At 40.5% G+C, this 22,975-nt stretch overlaps 1 protein-coding gene across 4 annotated transcripts in view; it reads right to left on the bottom strand.

Annotated features, from left to right (window-relative positions):
• plxnb1b (plexin b1b) overlaps nucleotides 1-22,975 on the bottom strand; it is a 211,665-nt gene that overhangs the window by 71,712 nt on the left and 116,978 nt on the right. For all 4 annotated transcript variants that reach the window (XR_005991453.1, XM_041779107.1, XM_041779095.1 and 1 more), the window contains 2 exons: nucleotides 5,542-5,636; nucleotides 761-1,928 (listed from right to left, as the gene is read on the bottom strand). Coding sequence is in view for 3 of the 4 variants with exons in the window: in XM_041779107.1 (XP_041635041.1) it covers nucleotides 761-1,918 (1,158 nt within the window). In the remaining variant the exon portion in view is untranslated. The remainder of the gene's footprint in view (nucleotides 1-760; nucleotides 1,929-5,541; nucleotides 5,637-22,975) is intronic.

The following is a 22,975-nucleotide window of genomic DNA, read 5'->3' as shown; positions in this document are numbered from 1 at the left end:
ATTGGTTTAAGTGCTATCTGCTTCAGTATGTCAACCACAGCGCGGTTTCTCTGGAGAAAGTGATGAGGCCTTAGGCAATGGACTTCTATGATGAAAAATCCTCTCAATATTGAGGATTTGGTTTGAAAACCCATGGTTCAATTGATTCTGAGGGACCTGGATCAATTGTAACTTTGTTCTTAATATATCTTATTCTGTCATTTGTATTAGGAAATGCTGTTCGTGTGTATAAAACAGGAGGCTGAGCAGTGATGTCTGAGCCAGGACAGGCGAGATGTGTTAATGAATGAGCCTTCTGATTGGAAAATAATAAAATATTCAGTAGAGAGAGTGGCAGCAATAATAACCTGATTAATTATCTAATGAGAGTAACAGTTCAAGATTGTAATCATTGGTGGGGTGCAGATGACCTAGCGGTTAGGTCGTGCAGCAGGCGGCCTGGGTTTAAGTCCAGCCTGTTGCTCCTCTCCATGTCTTTCCCCTGCTCTTCCATCCCTGTTTCCTACTCTATCCACTGTCCTCTTCTCTAATAAAGGTATAATAAGCTAAATGTTTACAGAAAAAAGATTATACTCACTGGCTTAAACTACTTCTTTTAATAACCTGCCCCACATCTTTAGTACAGCAGTTCCCAAACAGTGTGCTAGGGCACGATGGTGCACCTTGAGGCAGTTGTAGGATCTTTTTTTGCCACAGTGTTTTTCACAGTGTTCCAACTTTTTTGAGACTAGATTTCTATTAAAAAGTTTGTTTGACTTACCTCTGGCAGGTTGGCACAGTTAGATTTGACTTCATACTCGATGTATGCTGCCTCCCCTCCCGATTCTTTGCCCATCTGAGTGTAGCACAGGTCCCTAGTGGAGTTGATCCTGCGGTCCACGTCTTCGAGGCTGAACATGCAGAGGGCTGAGTCCTCGCTGGGTCGAGTTGATGAAGCCATGCGAGTCGAAAAGACACCCAGAAGGGTTCCTGAGCCTTGGCCATCGTCACCCTTGGTGAGCCCGAGCTGCACGGCTTGCAGGAGGTTGTATATTTTCCCAGCCCTGGATCGGCACGTCAAAGGCACCTCCACATACGAGTAATAGGCCTGGTCTTCCAAACAAACACGGGAGACGTAGGTTCGATACTCCCGTGATTGTGACTTTAAATCCCGCCTGTAGAAGAGGAAGTACACGTGCTGACGATGGGCAAAAGATGCGACAAAATGATGGTCATACTCTGAGAGGCGGCCGGCTACAGCCAGCTTAGCTGTCTCCTCATAGGAAAAGATTGGTTCCTGTTCAAGGTTCCTGGTGGAAATGGGAGGGTGGCTGCTGGTGTAGCCTCGCCCAACAAACAGAACAGGCTGCCTGTCAGGATGTGAGCGAACCACCAGTCCCACGGTGCTAACGTTAGGGTGGTTAGCTGCTACGTACTGAGTATCCACCGGCCTCTCTGTAGAGAAAAGTACAACATCCACAGACTCCAGGCTTCGTTTCTGGCAGATTCCTTGGTTGACACTTCCGCAGGTGATGAGCTCCATGGAGTAAGGGTCGACCAACAGCAGCTTGTTGTGGTTGCTCGTTGCCCTAGCTTGGGGGCAGTTGCTCTCAGTGACAGGGGGTAAGCACTCCCTGCTGTCTGTCACCGGCCCAGTGTCATCCTGGAGTTCAGGTTGGAGGAATCGATCCAGTTGGAAAAGGTGGTCCCGGGCCCCGACATAGACTCGACCCACACTGGGGTCAGGATGCAGGGCCAAGTGCTCAAACAGAGTGTCATTTCGTATAAAGGTGGGGTAAACACTGGAGGTAAAGGAGTCTGAAGCTCCAACAACTCCTCTATGTGGCGAGGTGAAGGGCCAACCGATGGCCAACAGCAGGAGTGATAGCAGCGTGTGGACTGCTAACGCTGAAAAACAACGCACCATCCCCGGAGGCATGGCAGCAGATCTGAGGGAGAGAAGACAACACAGAATTAGATATTCTATATAGAATTAGTTATTTTGTATACATTTTGTCGTTGTCTGATTACTCAAAGTGCTTCATAAATCCAAGGCCCCTTATGAATTCTCTTATGATCAATAATTTAGTTGCAGAAACCACTGTGGTAATTCTTTTATTTTTGCCTAATCAGTCATTTCTCTGCCGATTATCTTCTGTGCAACCTAACCTAAAAAAGCTGTCTTAACTCTAAAGACAGCATATGTTAAGCCTGGTTTATACTTCTGTGTTGGTTCTATACTTTAGTGGCCAGTTTGGGACCAGCACACTTGTGCATTGGTGGGTCTTCAATGCTTTGCAATACTCGGCCCAACCGGCAGTGCGATTTTTATGCCAGTTCCTGGTACCGACACTATATCTCAGCCCGAGTGTATTATGCTGGAGTTGGATTTAATGAATATCATGCAGCAGGTTTTTTCTTAGCACAATTACTGTAATAAAGAAAACAGAGGCGACATCGTTTGATATGTAGTTTGGATGGTGAATGTTTTTTGGACTTGTTGGAAGTGAATGTCTGATATCAGATTTCAGAAAAAAATGCAAATATTTACAACAATCCTGTTAATATGTTGATTTAGAAAGAAAAAGATTCATCATTTTTGATTTCATGACACTTGAAGAGTTTTGCATTATAAAGGGTGTAGCTGACATGACTGCAAACAGGCACTGTAGGCAAATCAAAAACTGTTTGCTAGAAAGCTGGAAGCCCACCTCACCTCCACTTCTGTGGCTGCTGAGCCAACCAAAAGACAGCGGAGTCAGAACTTTTAATAAAGTGGCCTCCACTGACAAACTTTGAAAATTCTCTTTGGTAATTATTGCATGACTTCACTGTGCCTACGTCCATGTTTTCTGGTTATAACAGAAATTGCCTTACAAGCTTGCAGGCAAACTTATTGGCGTTTTTGTCACTGCTTGCTCGCAGGCTTATTCTTTTTAATTGGAACTCAAATTCCCCCATCATTTGTGCAGTGGGTACAATAGGTGCTTTCCATTTTACCTTTAGAAAAGCTCAGATATAAAATAGGCAAAAAAGCAAAAACGTTGCTCTGACCTGGAGCCCTTTGGATTTTGTTGGGATTTTACCTTTCAGTGACTTTAATTAAAAGTTTTATCAGGTTGTAACTTTACTCTCTATTATTAATAAAAATGCATGCTTCCAATTTATTGGTACTCTACAGACAGGGTTATGAGAGGAAGGCCCTGTTATTGCTTTAGTGTGTTTTTATGTTTATTCATTTTTTTTCCTCCTCTCTTGGAGCCTGGGGTGGAGGAGATTTTGCCAATTGCTTAGTGATTCATTTGTGTCATTTGTACACCTGCATAAAAAATAACCTTCAAAAAATAAAACTGAGAAATGGCATTGTTTTTTGGAAAATTACATCCCTGTTTTTATTTTAAATAAGCAACACATTTCAAATAAATAACAGCAATTGGTCTCCTCAGTTCCAAAAACTCAAAGAATGAGCTGATACAGCAGAGTAACCCTATCCCATTATTTTTAAAAATCTGCTTCTAGCAACAAATGTGAAATAGGTATATAATTTTCAAACAAACCTCTCAGTTTCAACACCTGTTCAACATCTTTGTGTTATTTTCAACTAAATATGAGGTCTTAATATTGTGAAAATCAAAAAACTCTGTTTTTATTTACATTTAATAGCGTTTTCTGAAAAAGGGTTATCCTTCATAAAGATGAAGCAGGAAAAAGGAGAAAAATTTCATACATTTGATTTACAGAGATCTACGGAGCCACAGACCAGAATGAGGCCGTAGATCTTTGTAACCAGGCTGTGAGGAAGCCGGATGATTTATGCGTGTCACGCCTGTCAGCTGAGCTACTGTAAGTTACCGCTGTGTCAGAGGCCTTCGGAGCGGTTTGATCTGCAGCTGCTCTGCTCCTGTTACTGTTAATATCTCTGCTTGCAGGGATCATTAGGTGATTGTAGGGACACCTCTTGCCTCGACTTGGCAAGGAGACCTGGCAGACTAAACACTTGTCTTCAGTTGAACTTACCACTTGCTTTCAAGCCAACACACCTGTCGACCTGCATGAGGTACACAAGCTAACTTCACAGCACTCCTCTTTTCTTTTCCACGCTAATACTTGTGCCTCAAATGGTTTATTTTATTTAACAAAAAAAGCTAAAACATGGTGAGAAGCTAGAAAACACAAAGGCTTGATGAGACATCATGTAATGTCAAAGGATGCTGCATCAGTTGCCCTTAACAATGTCAAATGATGGATGATGTTTTCAGAGGAAATCCCACCTTAATACTGACTTACATGTTCATGGTGTAGCCTTGTTTTAACTAATGGCATTACATTCTAACACACGATTGAAAATTTAAATTACTGGAACTTACTATTGCCTCTTCTCTACTATAAATGCACATTGGTTTCAAATATCAAATGTCAGTCCCATAACTCAGGGGTTCCTACACTTTTTAGCCCATGACCCCCAAAGTTGCATAGTCCTGGGACCCAGACCTTCCCTTGAGGTAGTTGAAGCGTATGATGTTGCACAAAGCATCATGTATAAATTTACATTTTAGGTAAAGTTTTGTACATTTTACTTACATTTAAGCATAAATCTCATGTAATAACTATGTTTTTATTTCAATTGAACTTATTTTAACAATATTTTGTACAATGATAGATAAAATTCACCACTTTGAATCATATCAAATTTTTCTTTATTTTTTGGAAAGCATCCTGCAAGCCCCCTTCAGTGTCTTATACACCACCCCCACCCCCCACCCCCCCGGGTGTCCCAACCCCTGGTTTGGGAACCACTGCCATTAACTAGAAGTAATTGGTATCAGGATCAGCCCTGAAAAACCAACATCAGTCTACCCTGAAATGAAATATATTTCTTTATTTAGGCCGATGCCAGATCCAATTCTGCTGTATCGAATGGTCCAGACAGAAGGTGGTTCTTCTGACCTTTCTGGTGTTTGCAGAGGTCTGTTTTTGTCTAATTTAGCATAAAAGGAAAACCTTTAAATGTGCTGTTTGATAAGCAGACATGAATTGTTGGTATTTTTGGAAACTATGACTGCACAGGTTGGCATTCAACCATTTAAACACCCTTAGAAAGACTATACTTCAGCAAAATAAACACACTTCACGCTCAGGTCCAGAAGAATGTTCCCTAAATAGAAACTACCACTCAAAAAATCTAACTCAGCCTTTTCTAACTGTGCTTTTAAACTGTTAAGGGATGAAAAACTCAGATGTCAGAATGACACAACTATAAACTTCCTTTTTGCATTTTTCTTTTTTTATGTAAGCATTTATGTCCCATTATTCTTAGTAAATGCATGTTCCTGCTTAATGCTTCCCACTTTGTTTGTTATCCATTTGATCGCCGGTTTTACTGCATGTTCTTTTCACTTTTACAGATTTATCATTATCGATTTGTTTGCTGTTTTTCACTTTAATATGAAAATGCTTTCCATGTATGAATGAGGCTATGTAAATCAAGTTTTTATTACAAATAAATATGAGATCAAATTTCATTTATCATCACTGTATACTTTACTATGGACTTCTTCTTACCATTTGTTCTCAGTGCTGTTTCACAGAGGCATGCCACTTCATCACCTCCCAGTAGTTTGGGTTTAAAACCTCATCCTTCTGGACAGCTGCAGCACCTGCAACACAAAGCAAAGAGAAAACACATCAGTAAACAACCCAAGAAATTAATACGGTTACTTCAGAGTCTTTGTTGTGCAACTTAAGAGGATGAGACACACAGAGATGAAGTAAAACATTGTCCACTACAAAGCAAAATCTGCATATACTCAAATCAATGTTAAATCTGTGATCGGGACTGCATGATTGCAAACCAAAAACTCAGTTTGCACATCCAAAATGTTTTTCTTTCTTCTGAACTGAACAGGCTTAGCTGAATCTTACACGCAGGACCAGTGATGATCAAAAACACTTCTGTATTCACCAGACTCGATCAGAATCACTAATTCTGCAACTTTGAAAGCAAACAATGACTCTTTTTTACATTTTCATTATTTTACCGAACAACACAAAGACAAAAGACTAAACTAAAGACAAAAGATGCCCATTTCATTTTTCTTGTGCAACACTTTCCTACATGTAATAAAACCTTCTTCTTCTTCATGAGCATCCATAGTTTCTCCCTAAACCCATCTTTCAATTCCAGTATGAGAGGATTTTCTTTACAAATGCAGATATGATGAATCTCGTCCCAGAGGACTTGACTATGAGACAAACACCAACTTTGATGATCAAACCCCCGTGGGAAGCTCTGGCCCATTAAAATTCCCGTCAGCCGTATGTCTCTCAGGCTACATCCGTTTTTGCCCGGAGAAAAGCTGTAAGTGGAGGCCAAGTCGAGTAGTGTCAGTCCAAGAGCTCTTTCAGTGCTACACACACTCAGAACCAGTATACAATCCCCCCTCATTGCTAGGATACAAGGTACAAAACCCTTCGGCTTCAGAGAGGGTGCCAGAAAAACAAGTTTGTGTGAGGTAAAGGAGATGGCATGAGAACCTTAAGAGGGCTGGAGTTCCTGAATCTGTGGTGTCATGTAGGGCTGGGCGATTTGGACAAAAAGCTTATCTCAACACTTTTTTACTTAACTTTTATTTAGCCAGGCTGGTCGTTGCAAGGGAGACCTGACCAAGAATGGCAGCACAATACATACGCAACTACAAAAGACTCTTACAGTACTGCCTGGAACAACAAACAACATTACACCGCACATGTAAAACACAGAGAAAAGGAGTCTTGCCTCAAAATCCTACACATCTGTCAGACCAGTGATTCCTAAATGGTGTTCACTGAGTGTACTGTGGGAAATTGTACAACCATAGGTTAATACTGCAGCAATATGAAATCTAATTACACTGTAAAATGTGTTGAAAAGGCCATTTCACACTGACATGAGTACGGTGTGCCTTGAAATTGGGTGTGCCATAAGTCAGTGGTTCTCAACCTTGGGGTCGAGACCCCCTTGGGGGTCGCGGGACACTGAGAGGGGGTCTCCAGATTCACACACATTTTACACCAATTTTATCCCATTTTCATCATTTTTCCCACCAATTTTAACATACTTTTGCCAATTAACACGTACTTTTGTCAATTTTACACTATTTCCACTAACCTTTTACTGCCTGTTTTTGCCACTTCTCAACCAATTCTTGCCACTTCAGCCTAATGTTGCCTCTGTTGACCCATTATTGCCACTATTAACCCCTTTCGTTAGCATTTTTTACATCTAATTTTTCCCATTTTACCCACATTTCACTATCCGATATGCCCATGATTGCTAGTTAACCAATTTCCACCGATATCTGCCTACTTTCTCTTTCTCAGTTAACACTTTTTTTGCCAGTTTATACCAATTTTTCATCCAATTTCACCAAATTTCCACACATTTTTGCCAACTTAAAGCCATTTCAGCCACTTTTTATCTCCCTTTTACCACTATTTCTGCCCAATTTTTCCACTTCAACCCATTTTTGCCACTGATATATTTTTTTGCCATTTTTATGTAATTGTTGCCACTTTCTAACCCATTTCTCCTACTTTAAAAATCCAATTTCACCACTTTTTCCACCTTTTTTGCCATTACTAACCCAGTTGACCAATTTCTAACCCATTTCAAACCTTTTTTTGTCAGGTTTAATATAAAAAATGGTTATCAAATTAACTTTATAATGGGTCATGATTTTGTTGACCTCCATGGACCCCCCAGTTTAACTCAGTGCCAGAGAGCTCTCCCATTTATCCCCTCTTATGGATGGCCTTGTTTGCACATGACTATTCTTGTGCATGGTCATGTTCAACCACCTTCAGGTACAGTGGGGGTCCCGGGTCTCTGGCACCTTTGTTTTGGGGGTCGCGGGCTGAAAAGGTTGAGAACCACTGCCATTAGAAAAAAAGCTTGAAAATATCAGACAACGATAGGTAATTGATTGACGATGGGTTCTCAGATTTTATCTCTACTAATAATAAAAATGATCTTTACATAAAATCAATAAGAAGATCATGAACTGAACATTTGGCCTGGAATCTATATTTTTTTTCATATTATTGTCAACAGAAACTGTATTTAAATATATATATATATATATATCACCTAAATCGTATTTGAACATAAACTGATTAATTCATCATATTGCTCTGCCCCAGTATCCTGCATACTTTTAGAGAAACTGTAATGTCTCTTCTAGTTATGCCTATTAAATCATCCTCCATATTCAGCGTATCCTCCTTTTCCCCTGCTCATTATCTCCCTCCTCCATCTATCTACCTCTCCTCGTCCTTCATCGCCTCCCCACACTCCATCCCTGGCACAGAAGCAGGATTATCTCTTACGAGTTCAGGCGGATCTCCAGTGGGCTTATCCAAAGTGGAGGAGAGGAAAAAAAGACGGAGACAGACTGAAAAAGACACCATTCAACCCAGTGAACAGGCTCCCATCCTCACACACACATACACCTTTTCTCCCTGCCACACTCGCGGCATTAGAAAGCTGGCTTTGTTGGTAGCACTCTTCTGTGTGTGGGAACGAGGGAAAAGGCCTGGAAACCAGCCAGGAACAGGACACAAAAACTATTACCTAAAGCACAAGTGTTATGATCTCTGTTATCTATGAAATTTCAACCAAATGCAAGGGAAAAGCAGAACTCCTCATCAGGAACTTCCCTGAACATGTTTGTTTTTCCGTGCTGATATGTTCCAGTACCAGCAGAGGCTCAGAGGTTAAGCTGATTGATGACCGACCTGAAATCACTCCATCTAAACCAAACAGCGGACTTTCACTCCTATGGATGGGAAGGACGAGTTTTCACTGCTTGGTTTTAGAGAGGCTGCCATGGCTCTGCGGTGGAAAAAGCACTTTACAGCTGAAGCAGATAATCCTGAGAAAGCAGCGGCCCCGTGCCTAACGGAGCACAGACAGGAATGACAGGCATGTTCACCCAGGGAAGCACTGCTTCAACGAATACAGTGCCGCTCCTGTTTCCTCCTCCAGAGTATAGTTTCCGAAAGCTGGATTTACATTACTTCACTGTGAGAAAGAATGTTGGATCTGAACAAAGATAGGGCTTTTACAAAAACTCAGTATTTATGAGCCATCACCATCTATCAAGATGGGGTTTTAACAACAGCAGATTTTTAGTTTTGATGTGATTCATGTAAAATTCCAATGACTTTAACACCCATGTCAAACCACAACTAGAAAATATGATGTTTAAGGAAAAACAATCGAACAACAGAGAAAAAGAAAGACCATCAGTTTGAACAATCAGGTGTCTGCTATCAACCATATCTATCTGTGGATGAAAATAGGAGGACAGAAGAATTACAAATCTTAAACTCAGATATGATACTAGTGAGAATTTAAGTATTTTAGTAATCAGCTAACCAGCTGGTATGTATTGTTATTTTCTCTGCTGAAGTTATCATTACTTCATGAATGCTTGTCGTTGTGTTGGTCCTTATTCACTGATGCTCACAAATACAAACAGACAAACAAAAGCTCCTCTGGCTCTGTGCCTGCAGCACACACACCTCTCCTCTCTCCTGCTTGAATTTTGACAGACAAAAAAAGACACAGCGAGGGGATAAGCATAGATTGCGAACGTCCGCTATCGGTCAGATCCAGTCAAATCTTAAAACCGAAGACAAAATTTAATTCCTGTTGAGTTATTACCACAAAGATCTGTTTTATGGTTGGCAACGTCTCGTCTCTGCCATGATAATATAGTCGTTGAACATTTCTCTATATTCAAATACATCAAATACATGAAAGTGGAGTTTATCAGCTAGTTACCATGCATGGAAAGTCACACTACAATCATTCAACACAATGAACTGATAAATAAATTTGTTGCCAGCACTTTCAGTGATTGATTATTATTGATCAAATGGATCAATTGTTGCAGCTTTAACTGAAAAGTTTCAGTACAGTGTAAATTGCACAAGCTGCCCTGCGGTTAGCACAGTTGCCTCGCAGCAAGAGAGATCCTGGTTTGAATCCTGATCAGACAGGGCTTTCCTGAGGACTGGAGTTTAAAGGTCTTCCTGTGTATGCACAGGTCCTCTCTGGGTACTCAGGCTTCCTCCCACAGACCAAAAACATGCTTGATAGGTTAACTGGTGACTCTTAATCGTGAACGTGCATAAATGCCAGCCCTGTGATTGACCTGCAACCCGTCCAGGGTGTACCCCGCCTCTTGCCCAATGACAGCTGGGATCTGTTCCAGCCCCCCCGGCGACCCTGAGCAGGATAAGTGATGTAGATAATGGATGGATGGACGGAAATTGCAAAAACCAAAACGTTACCAACATGTGCAGTATCTAGAGTGTGTTTCTGTGAGAGCCCTACCATCACTCTGACTGAAGACCTTCATATCTTACTACTATAATCGGAGAGCTGCCTGTATGTCTGTCTCTCTTTGCAAACCTCCCTGTTGCTCCAGTTGTCATTCATACCTCTCAGATGACTTCTTGCTTATACTGGGTCGAAACTGGAAGCATGACAAAAATCATAAATATGTATAGACTTTGTCTGTCATGCCACCATCCACCAATGACATGCTGATGTACGGTGAGCGTATTATGTCACTTCCTCCTACTGCAGATGCTATGTTGAGTTTTTCTAAGCGTGGCTGAGCTACAGTTAGCAATGAAATTTCTCAACCAAATGTTGCATCACTGTCATAAGTTCATGGCAGCTGTTTGTTCAAATTTATCTGAAACTCTGTGTTTTGTTATTTTAGAACTGGTACTTTTCCAAAATTATCAATCAGTAATACATGAAAAAAAGTTTTAAAACATTTATTTATCTATTTATCAGTTAATTTGTCAAGGACAAATGCTCTGTAGCATTTAAATACAGTGCGACCAATGCAATGTATACAGGACCTGTAGCCATGGATAATTTGCAGTCCTTGTCTCTGGTCAGGCTTGTCAACCTAGACAGGGCAAAATAGAAGACTGACAAATACACCACGGCATCAGAAAGAATCCAAGTAAATAAAACTCTGACAAATTCAACTGTTAAAGACATTCAAGATAAAGCTGGAGCAAATTTTTTATGTGATTTTAGTAAAAATCAAACAGTATTAGTATGACTGAAACCATGGCAACAAACCTAACTCCTAAGCACCCATTATAAGGTTATTTTTTCAGAATCAGTAAAAGTGCAGGCTTCACACTGACTAAATGTCATAAATATGTTGGAAAACTTTCTGTACCAAAACTCTGAACATATGTGCAGAATTCAGTCTGCATGGCAGCTTTCGGTTTAGAATGATTAAAGATCTGATTTTCTTTTAAGATTTGGTACTGTTTCAATATCAATGGAATAACAAATACTGTATGGTTAAACAGTTTGGGTATTCAGAGGTATTGTTAAGTGTTTAACATTTTGACAGCCCTAATCTAAGAGCAACAAGCAATCATCTAAACTCCCTTTTTGCTGAAAGCTGCAAATCAAACAGCCAAAAACAGCAGTCCACTGGGCTGCCATCCACCTTTTCCCTTTCCTGCAGTGAATAATCCAATCACACTTGACTCCATCCACAGTTTGAGACACATGAGAACAGGAGAATGGACTTCTGATTTGATTCAGTTCACATTTTGCCTCCGACTGGAAGTCCATATTTTTTTGTGACTCCAGCCGGTCAGAAGGTATCAGTCTGATGAGGCGGAGAGAGGAGGAAATGTGTGTCTGTAATAGCTTTAGCTAAATGTTCCGGTACTTTTAGGTAATGGACTCCACTTTACTCCAGCACAATGTGCAGAAACAGCATCAGGAGAGAAAAAAGATTAAAGCGTGGTTTTTCTGTTCCCTGCAGTCTGCTTGGATCATGTCCTCCTTCTAAACCACAGAACCAAAGATGAAACTATAATACAGCTTTTCATCTGCAGCGGCACTGATGTTAACCTTGACTCTGCTAAAGTGGGCCTAGATGTTAGAAAAGGTTTTCAAAACAAAATAAAAACAAATTCATGAGACATAAGGAGGAATAAGAGTAATAATAGACTGGTTTAAATGGGGGAAGCAAAGAGGAATAAAAAAACGTAGGTTCAGTTGAGGTGACTCACTAAATGGTCTTGTCGACCATCTTTTGTCTTATTTCTCAAATATTAGATTCCATGGGAAAGATCAGACTTTCTCTCTTCATCTTAAACCCTAAAAACATCTGAAGTCTTCTTTTTTATTTGTTCGTTGATAACTCTCGAGGCTTTGACTCTTGTCTTTGTTTAGCTTGAGTTTCATTTGTTATTCATAAATGTTGTTTGTGTTAGAACTTTCATGAAATCCCGTCAAAACTTGATCTTTAGTCTGTTTATATTTGTATCATCCGTGCTGCTCCAGTTTTTGTTTCTTTGGTCAACACTTGCTGATTTTCTATCACTAAAGCTCTGTAAATAAACAGACTCGTCTCAGCTTCCTGGATTGTCTTTTATTTTCTAACAGCAACAAAAGAAACAAACAGCATCCTGTCTAATGTGTTTAACATGCTGCTGATTTTGGCTAGATAGCATGAATACACCTACTATCAGTTCATATTTGCTCTGTTTGTAGAGCCAAACAAGTCAAACGTCTGAAGAGATCAGCACGTTAGCTTTCACTGATGTAGCTTCTCTGATTGATGTTCAAACAAGCATTTCATTACAGTATAGAGATGCAAAAAGTATAGATCGAGTAGGGCTGGAAAATTAATCGCAAATGAAATTAAATCGCAATAAGGCATGCTGCAATTTACAAATCCAAGATGTTGCAGTATTGCTTTAACTACACTTACATCAAAATACCATTTCAATACATTCATTTCTTTGCAGCTGCAGAGATTTTGTGCACAGTTTGCAAACATTCAAGTGTTATTTTTTTTAAATGGTTCACAAAAATTGTCCTTTTTTGTGTTTAATGTATGTTTTTCTTAATTAAAATGAGCAACATAAAAACAAAAACTCCAATTCAATAAAGCAGCTGATTTCAAATTTGCAATGTGAGCAACAATAATTGCTATTATATATATTTTCTTAATCGTTCTACCTTAGTTCATGCTAATATTGATGAAGCTTAGCACTAGTTCATGTCATACCCTCAGCGACAATTGGCTGATAGCCAGCTGACACTGATTATTGCCTCCCAGCTCCCACAGCCAATTGCAGCTCTTCCTGTCAACACAGCAGTCCATTTAAATATGATGTACCTCCCACTAACCCCTGCTTGCAGGAGCGCTGATGCATCTCGCTGCTGCTGGCAAAGCTTCACCTCCTCCACCCCAGCCTCCTCCTTTATAGCATAAAGCTTGTTGCTCCCTCATATTCAGATTCATGCTACTATGAATGAATTGCTTCTGAATAATTTCATTGTTTTCAATGCACATGTCATAATTGCATCTATCCATGTGGGGGCTTCTAGCTAAGCAGTCCCTGGAAAGGTAAAGTATGCTGCTTGACTATCCTAGGGAGCATCTTTAGAGCAGAGCTTTCACCGCCAGGTAAAACTGTAGTAGATCAATTTTGCAAAGAAATTGTTAAATGCATGATGAGAGTGTTCCTGACTAAATGTACGGTGTAATACAGAATGATTTATTGCTTGAATTTGTTGAAAAATACATGAGATAAGGAACCTAATAATAATTATCACATATCAAATCACAATACTGGGGAAAAAAATCATAATTAAATTATTTTGCGCTAGTTGTGAGTGTTTACAAACTGATGCCATCTAAACCTGCATTAAGACAATAAATGGTCATATTTTAATGCACACTATTGAAACAAAGAGGTCACTTTGATAGAATTCTTCGCCTGAAACCCTTGGAATAAGCTTGGGCAGATGTGCACTTTAAGCATTAAGCTGTTTGGATCACATTAACCATCCATCCAGCTATGGGCCCCAGAATGTTTCAGCCTTTTGACAAATAAGTCTTCCATTATAAAAATATTACAACAACTTCACAGTTTCAGGAATAAGGATAACAGATGAAAAATAAAAACCTAAACTGGGCACCGGTTTAGCTCAGGGGGGACAAATATGAAGGCTAGAGTCCTCAGTGCACTGGTTGCGGGATCGACCCCTGGTCCCAGTGCATTGAGGACCCCAAACCTTTCCCCATATTTCCCATCTCTCTTTTGCTGTCCTATCTTAATTTAGGAAAAAAAAAAAAAAAAAAAAAAAAAAAAAAACTTCAGCAGAAGCAGGTTCAAGGACTGCACAACTTCAAACTGCACCAAGTTGTTTGTACGTTCTGCCTCAATTTATGACCGGATATCTGCAGAAATGTTCATATCTGCCAGTTGTGCATCCTTAGCTCTGGGTGCAAAATATTTTCCTTAACCCAAGGAAATATCACTAGGAAAAAACAAAAACAACATAAATGAATTATGTCATGTATTAGCAGCTGTACCCTCAAAAAGGTGATTTCGATTGAGTTGTTTGAGTGTGATGATTTTTCTTCTCTACTTGTTGATCACACTGATACCAGCAGTCCAGGCTCCTCTTCATCGTGACTGGTCAATAAGAATCTTCAACTGACAGCTCTGAGACCATTGGGACAAAAATCAGCTGATGCCAAAGGTGTGCACTCAGGAAATTGTGGGCTTTCACTGGATTATATCAGTTTTGTATTATTAATGAGCCCCGCCAGCACAAAAAAACTGCAGCTATGGATGGACACGGAGCCTAGTATGCAGGTTAAGTTTCCACGCTGCACTCCTGTATTGACTGTGACCTCTCTGTCACTCTCTGTCTCTGTCTTAGCCTTGACAGAGCCTAGCTGTAGTGAAATATCCTCTCAGTGACTCCAAACTACTGAAGAAGGCAGGCTGATGCCAGACTGATGGATCATGGGAGGATGGTCTCAGCAGAGCTTTGAGAACATGATTACTTTGACAAGTTGGGCTGCAGGTAGAAAGTAATTATGGGAGGATGGAGCACTTTGTTTTTGAAAGAGTCAGAGCATAAATGCATTTTCTAACTTGTGCTAATGTATTGTTTGGAGGACAGATACTAATGGAGCGATTCCCTAAACAAGAGTACCTCAACCTGCCACAAATGGACTGAACTGGAGCCTGAGCCGCAGCCTAAAGACTGCAGGACCCGCCGAAGCATTCCTGAGAGGCACATTCAATTGAGCCATCATCCGCTTCATTGAGTCCAGCCTTTCAATCATTTTCAATTCAGCTCCCCAACAATCTAGAGGAGACAGAGGAGGACCACAGCAGGGAGAGGGATGGAGCAGATTTAAAGAGAAAACGCTGGCAGAGAAACATTAGCGGACAGAAAAACGGGGTTACAGAGAAACAATGGTGAAAGGGGAAGACGGGGTGAGACAGAAAGGGGGGGAAACGGCGAGGGGAAATCGCCACAAACAAGTGAACGCTTCAAGGCTCAGTGCTCACAAAGAACTGATGGAATGTGACTAATGATAATAAACTGGAGGGAGGGAGAGAGAGATGGGAGAGAGGCAGGAGGAGGGAAACGAGGAAAGGAGGGAGAAAGAGACAAGGGGAGAAAGAGGAAAGGAACAAGGAGAGAGGAAGTGGGGAAAAGAAGGAGGGAAATAAGGAAGGAAGAGAGGGAGACAGAGAGAGAAAGAGGGAGGAAGGATAAGAAGGTGAAGAGGAGAGAAAGGGGGATGAGAGGAAAGTTGGAAAGGAGGGAGAGAAAAAGTAGGGATTTCGAGAAAACTACTTTTGAAAGTCATCTGAGTTTGTTAGCTTGATGCTAATACATGGATATTACCCATGAGTGTGACTCTCCTTTTCTAGACGAGCTGAAGTCTTCATCACACACCTGCCCAGGTGTCTAACTTTCACGGTTAAATGGGGAAAATGATGCCCAAGACAAATTAGAGCTAAGTTAACAATTACAGGAGAAACACAGTGACAGAGGTCTGTGTGTCTGCTAGTACAGGAGAATAATAGGTTAAAATAATAAAGTAAGCAACATCCGTCCATTTTGTATTAATCCCGGGCCAGGTCGCAGCAGCAGCATTGTGATGGTGAGTTCTAGTTGTCCTTGGAACTCATAAATTTCAAGGTTGATGTCATCAAAAACACAGCCTGAACTCATGATTCCAGTCAGAGCTACCCCCGATATCCCCAAGTTACAAGCTTGTGAAATTGCCGATAGCACTTAAAAATTTATTTAAAGTTCAAAACATTTTCATGATACAAAAGCAACAAGGGTGAGTGAGCCAAAAGCAGAGTTGCAGCTGCAAAGTCAGAGACACAGGCGACCTAAAACTGCTCTATGATGGCTCTTCGTGTGTCTGTGGGGGGGCTGTTACTGACTGATGTTTATCAAAGGAATCATATTCCCAGTTCCGACATCTGACTCCCGAGGTAAACGGAACACGGAATAAGCCAGTCAGCCCAGACATCTCCTTACCCAGCGACATTTTAGAGCTCTTCCTGGAGGATTCCGAGGCATTCCCAGGCCTGATGAGATGTAAAACCCCTTCAAGGTGTCCTGGTTCTACCCTGTGGTCTCCTTCCAGTTAGATGCAACTTCTGGCTGTGAATATTTAGTCTACATGTTGGTCAATAACCATGTATTCACTGCTTTTCTACACAGTGGACAGACAGGCAGACATGTCAAAGGTTATCTTCCTTCATGTTGAGTCCACATGACTTGATTTATGAGGGAGAGAACTGTAACTTTAGGACACTTTAGCGATGCTCTGTGTGACACACCTAACTACCTGGAGAACTTAACTCATGTGTAAAGGTAAAAGGTTAACGCAAATTGTGCTAGATTAAGCCAAAGCATGAAAGGACAAGCAGCAGAAACCAATTTAACCAGTCTCCAACATCAGCACTAGTGCATCGGCCATGTTACATTTCAGAAATGATCTATTTCCCCTGATGAGAATTTATCAGATAAATTGTTTACTGATAACAATATCAATTTACTTGTCAATTTAGTGGATGATCTTTCCTCAAAAATGCTTGATAAAACTGATCTCTCCTCAAGTTAGGAGAAGCAAAATTATCTTTTTAGTGTCTCAGTTTGTGTCACTGGATGTTATTGCTCTCTTACTCTCTTATTTAATGGTATTAATAGCAAAAAGTTTTCAGATGCCCTGCAGTCACCATAAGCTCATAATTCTGCATTAAAACCAGGGCCCAAGCAGGTAAAAATCATGGAAATAGAAGTTTAAACTGAGATAATAGTGGAATTAAAATCTTTGATGTTCATTGATTATGACAGTTCAGTTTTTAAAATCACCGCCCATCCCTAAGACAAGGTTTGGAGGAGAGGGGTCGGCAGACAAGAGGGAGAGAACAAGAGAGAGGGTGAGAAAAGGCAGAGGGGGAAAAGGAGGGAGAGAGGGAGGAAAGGAGGGAATGAGAGGGAGAAGAGAGACTTACAGGAAGTAAGGAGGGAGAGGGAGCAGGGTAGGAGAGAGAGAGAGAGTGAGGAAAGGAGGAATAGAGCGAGAACAGTCAGAGGGAGGCTGGGTAGGGAGGGGGGGGTGTCATTAATTACAGTGCCTACCCATAATGCCTCATTCAGCACCCACTCATTGGCAGAACAAGAGGGAGGGGAAATAAAGCAAGTTTCTAATTAGTGACATGATTGTGAGCATAAACACACAAACTTGAACACACACTCACACTCCCAGGAGGATAATGAGAAGTCGTCCTCTGCACACTTTAACAAATAAACACTGAAAACACACACACAAACACACAAACTGTAAAGAGGAATAATGGGACTGAGCGAGGCCTTGCGTCAACGCAGCCATCTGCAATCAGTCACTGCCTTTACATCAACAAACAGAGCTCTACAAAGGATGCTTTAGCAGCTCAGAGAGCAGCCTAGTTCAATTACAGAAGCACCGTCAACAGCAGCGTCCGCCTACTTTTACAACACAGCTGTTACTGCTGTGATATATGAGCAGGGCAAACAACGAGAGCTAGTCTGCAACACCAACAAATGTTGACTGCTGTCCACAGGAGCCTAGAACTAGAGGAGTCTAGAACCACAGGACCCCATGACCACAGGAGCTTAGAACCACAGGAACCTAGAACGGTGTCCAGCCTTAATGTGAACTTCACCACGTAGAGTTGAACTTGTGCTTGTTCATGCTGGTTCAACACAACCTATGACTGTCAGTAATACATATTTAGAACAGTGTTACTAAACCCCGCTCAACCAAAGAGCCAAATTGTTGAAAAGTACATCTGCAAGAGCCACAATCTAAGAGGTGAGAAGTAGCAAAAATGGGTTAAAGTGGCAGTAGAAAAAAAGTTAAAGGTGGCAAAAATGGTCAAAAAATGGATAAAAATCGGTGAAAACCGGTGAAAAGGGGCAAAATAAGCATAAAATAGCAAACACTTGGCGTAAAGTGGCAAAAATGGGTGTGAAGTGATGGAAAAATGAGTTACAGGTGGCATAAATTGTCAAAAAGCAGCAAAAAATGAGTGAGTGAAATGGGCAAAAATCCGTAAAAAGATGGGAAAAATGTGCAAAAAGCAGCAAAGAGTGCCAAAATGGGAAAAAAGTGGCATTTAATTGCAAAAGACAGCTTAAAAGGGCAAAAAGTGAAAAAAGGGCAAACAAAGGGGCAAAACATGGCAAAAAGCAGGATAAAAGTGGCAAAAATGGGCTAAACAGTAAAAACTGAATAAAAGTGACAAAAGACTGCAAATAAGGTTAATGGAAATATACAGACAAAAAATAAAGGTTGACAATTAATTTTGACAATTTAAGCCGACTGTATAAGTGTGGGAAACAAACTGAGGTCAAAAATTCCTTTTAAAGGTTGTCCAGGTAAATAATATTTCAAATGAAGATATAAAAGAGCCACAAATCATCACAACAGAGCCACATGTGGCTGAAGAGCCATGCATTGAGTATCAGTGATTTAGAACAGCGTGCAGGAAAGTAATCATGTAATCTGGATTATTTTATTTTCATGACCGTGGGAAGCCTAAAGTGGGACTGTAATTGAAACTCGATTAGTAAAAAGGCTTTACTTTCTATTTCATTTGGCTCTATTTTTAATCAGTAACTTTATATTCAGCCTATAAAATTATACCTCAGTTTTTATTCATTTATCTTCATGTTCTGGGCGTTGGTGGTTGTAATGTAAAAATAAACACAGCCTGCAAATATTCACTGCTCTAGAAAAGTCATAAACCAAACCCTATTGAACCTTGTTTTATAATATCACCTGGAGCCTTACACAGCTCCATTAATTTTCCCTTCTTCTGGGATTTTGTCTTAATTAACTTTACAGCCACTTCCAGCAACTTTCAGGCTGACCAGAGCTTTGTTTAATGATCTCTCAGCTAGGAATGATGTCAGGAATTATTTTAATGTTTAGCAGCAGCAGTGTGCCCACTGGTTTAAAGGTCAACCGTTTTACTTTAACTACCAGGCTTCACATCAGGACAAAGACAACACATTCTGCTTTAATGTGGAGTGACAAAATGCTTGAAAGGATGAAAAAAATGCATCAGGATACAGATTTGTAAAAAGAGTCAGTTTGAAAAGACAAGCAACACAAAGCTTTTGTTTTACAGAGTCCAGCAGAAAACAGCCAGAAGGTAAAACTCTCAATTTACCAGTCGATATTCATCCCAACCCTCACCTATGGTCATAACCCTGGGGAAATGACCGAAATAATGAGATTGTGGGTTCAAGCGATCGAAATGAGATTCTTCAATAGGGTGGCTGGGCTCAGCCTTAGAGATAGGGTGAGGAACTCAGACATCCAGACGGATCTCAAAGTAGAGTTGCTGCTCGTTCGACTTGAAAGGAGCCAGTTGAGGTGGTCAGGGCATCTGATTAGGATCTTCTCCCTGTGGAGGTCTTCTGGTCACATCCAACTGGATGGAGACCCCAGGGTAGCCCCAGAACTCACTGGAAGGATTATATAACTTATCTGGCCAGGGAACACCTCTGAATCCCCCTGGAGGAGCTGGAAAATGTCGCTGGGGAGAGAGATGTCTGGGTGGACTTGCTTAGCCTGCTGCCACCGCGACCTGATCCTGGATAAGCGTAAGAAGATGAATGGATGGACACAGAGTTCAGGACCACCTGGTGCGTATGATGGTGAAATGGTTCATTCTTGTACTACTTTTGGTTGTTTTGTTTTTCTACCTTTGCTGTCAACTTTCTGAGCCTTTTTTTTGCAACAAAAAATTATTTAACGGCACTGCTTTTAATCTAACCTTAACACATGTTGTTTGGTACACAACAAAGAAATCTGACTGCTAATTTCAACAGACTTGAATGCAGGTGCAGGATTAATTGATGAATAAATCAAAAATAACTGTGCATCATAATGGGTTGTATCCTCAGTTTTATACTTTTAATTGATGAAGACAAAAAACATGAGCTCATTTTTTTAAAATGAAAAAAAAGAGCTTTAAAAATCAATGTTAGCATAAATGTCTGGCCTAGTGATGTTCCTAGGCACCTATTTCCCTACATATATGTGAACTGTGTTTTACAGGCTTGTGGTAAGTGGAGGAAATACTCAGAAAACAGTCGAATACATCACAGGGTCGTTGTGTCAGTGGGTACATGATATGAGACTGGTGTGCTGAGTAGAGTGTGGCTAAAGTTAGCAGTCATCGTTCCTCCTAGCAGAATAATATTGTGCCTAATGTGGTCACTCATCCATCAAAAGATTAGAATTTTTAGTCACAATTAATCCCAGCATTCCTGTAGTTAATCGCAATTAATTACACCCTCTCTATTGTATTATAAACTTTCACTATTTTGCATTTCAAATAGTTTTTGCATCATGTTAGATTTCTGTACTGGCTTAAACATGGGTAACTGACTTCCTGTTTGGTTACAGAGCTGCTTTTAGAGGTAGAGGGATGGTTTTAACATGAACTAAACCACAGAAAAAGGAACTTGTTATGGATTGGAATTAAATAAGAGATCATTAAAAAGGTGCAGATGACTTTTGACTTGTCTACTGAGCTATCTGAGTTTTTAAATTGAAATGAGACATTAAAGAGCAGTGGATTTTGTTTATATCACTGTGGCTGCTCAAGTATGTTACAAGGGACAATAAAGCATGCGATTAATATTGATTAAAAAAATAAGGGCACTAATTTTAGATTTTGATTTCTTGCAATTAACTTGATTAATCTCGACAGCTCTAGTAGTTATACATGAGCCCCCATAGCCAGCATACAGATTTATTTCCTTTTTCTATAATAACGGCTGTTCCTATAACATGCATGTTTACATCCGCCGATGAGCCGGGGCAAAGCTCTGGCATAAAGGCAGCAGTCATTAACTGAAGCTACAGTGGCTACTAGTGGCAGGAGGCTTAGTTACAGTTTTAAAAGAGCATTCAACATGGGCCTGTGTCTATAACAATTCTAGACCGTCAGTTTAACCGACTAGTATGCTAGATCCAAATTTAACCATTTAGGCAGCTAACACCAAACCCCACACATTCCTAGTCTATACAAAATAAATAAACTGTATACATCCAGCTACAGCTGGAAAAATCAGAATGTAATTCACAGTTCTGACCGGACACTGCATCAAAGAAAAATCATTCACATCCACATCAAGATGTATTGTGAAAATAATTAATTTAAACAGCTCTACCATGCAGATACCAACAAGAAATATTTCATGTTTACAAACCTCAGGCTTTAAAGAGTTAAACATGTGCAGAACCTCTAAAAAAAATCAGAAGTAGCTGTTGGTGACAAACAGAACTGTCTCCACGAGTTTCTCTAACAGGTCTATATGATAGTCTCCTGTACAGCGTAACAGCCCTCAGTGTTTCTGTAATAAACATTATTAGTAATAACTTCCTGGAGATTGTCTTATGTAACATTTTATTAGGCTGGCTCTTTAAAACAACAACACCCATGAGCCTCAGCTTCAACATGGATCATGCAGAAGCCAGCTGGAGATGAATCAAAGTCAGAGCAAATTAAGAGCAGTTCACTGTTGGGATTTGAACCGACCGCTGTCAAATCACAGATTCATCCAAAACTGACCCAGAATGAGAAAGTGAACTAGATGAAGCTGCTGAATGTTTTATAGGAATTCTAAAACATGTAGTCTTTATTTGATGATGCATTCATTCAAATCATGCAGAATAGGAAGAATGGGGGAACCTCCTCATGCTCGAGTTTGAAACGTAGGCCTGGTTTGAACTACATTCATTCTCTTGGTTAGCTGTTTTTGGAACATATGATTCATATTCAATGTATTCATTTATTTTGTGCCACAAATGCTGAGCTGTTAAATGATATCACAGTTTACATAATGAGCTACAGCAGCACAATATAACAGGATAATCAGATTTTTCTGTTTATCGGGGAAAGTTTCACATTTCTGCCCCCCTCCACAGTGCCTGAGTGTAACCATTTCCTTCTGATTAGTTACACATTAGCGACACATCAGTAACACTTTAAAATCCCAGCCATGTACCGTCCGTCTCTGCAGACGACAAGGTTTTACTGTTGTGCCATCTGCCGCTGTGTCTCTCACCCTGAAGGTAGCTCTTTATGGTAGCTATTAATAACAGACTGGGTCATAACTTCAGAGCGGACGGATCACTCAGCTGACTTCAAGCTGCCAACGTCGCTTCCGGAGATGCTGGAGCTGCAAACTGAAGCTGCACAGCTGTTCATTACAGAGAGGGAGATTTCCATTTTGTATAAAAAAAAATCAGAGAGTGGAAATTAAAACAGATTCTCACTCTGATTGTAAATCTTTGACTTTATCTGCTGCATAAAAACATGTTTTATAAGACAGCTTTTCAACTCTAATTCTAAAATAGCGCCTCACAAAGTTCCCCCTCTTGTTTCTTCAGTGTCTTGTGCAGAAGTGGCAGCAGTGTTTACTGTATTGTGTCAGTTGGTGAATTCCCTCTCTCTGTCCTGACTGGACAGTCCGCTGGCCGGCTGACAAGAAGTTATTTATAGAGAAACCCCCAACAATGGCTGCCCGGCTAAAAGAACACATTCCTCCTCGGCTGATGAA

Source organism: Cheilinus undulatus, linkage group 3 (genome assembly GCF_018320785.1).
Source record: "Cheilinus undulatus linkage group 3, ASM1832078v1, whole genome shotgun sequence".
Taxonomy (NCBI): domain Eukaryota; kingdom Metazoa; phylum Chordata; class Actinopteri; order Labriformes; family Labridae; genus Cheilinus; species Cheilinus undulatus.
The sequence above is the reverse complement of the archived record's forward strand: the minus strand, read 5'-3'. Positions and strand labels throughout refer to the sequence as shown.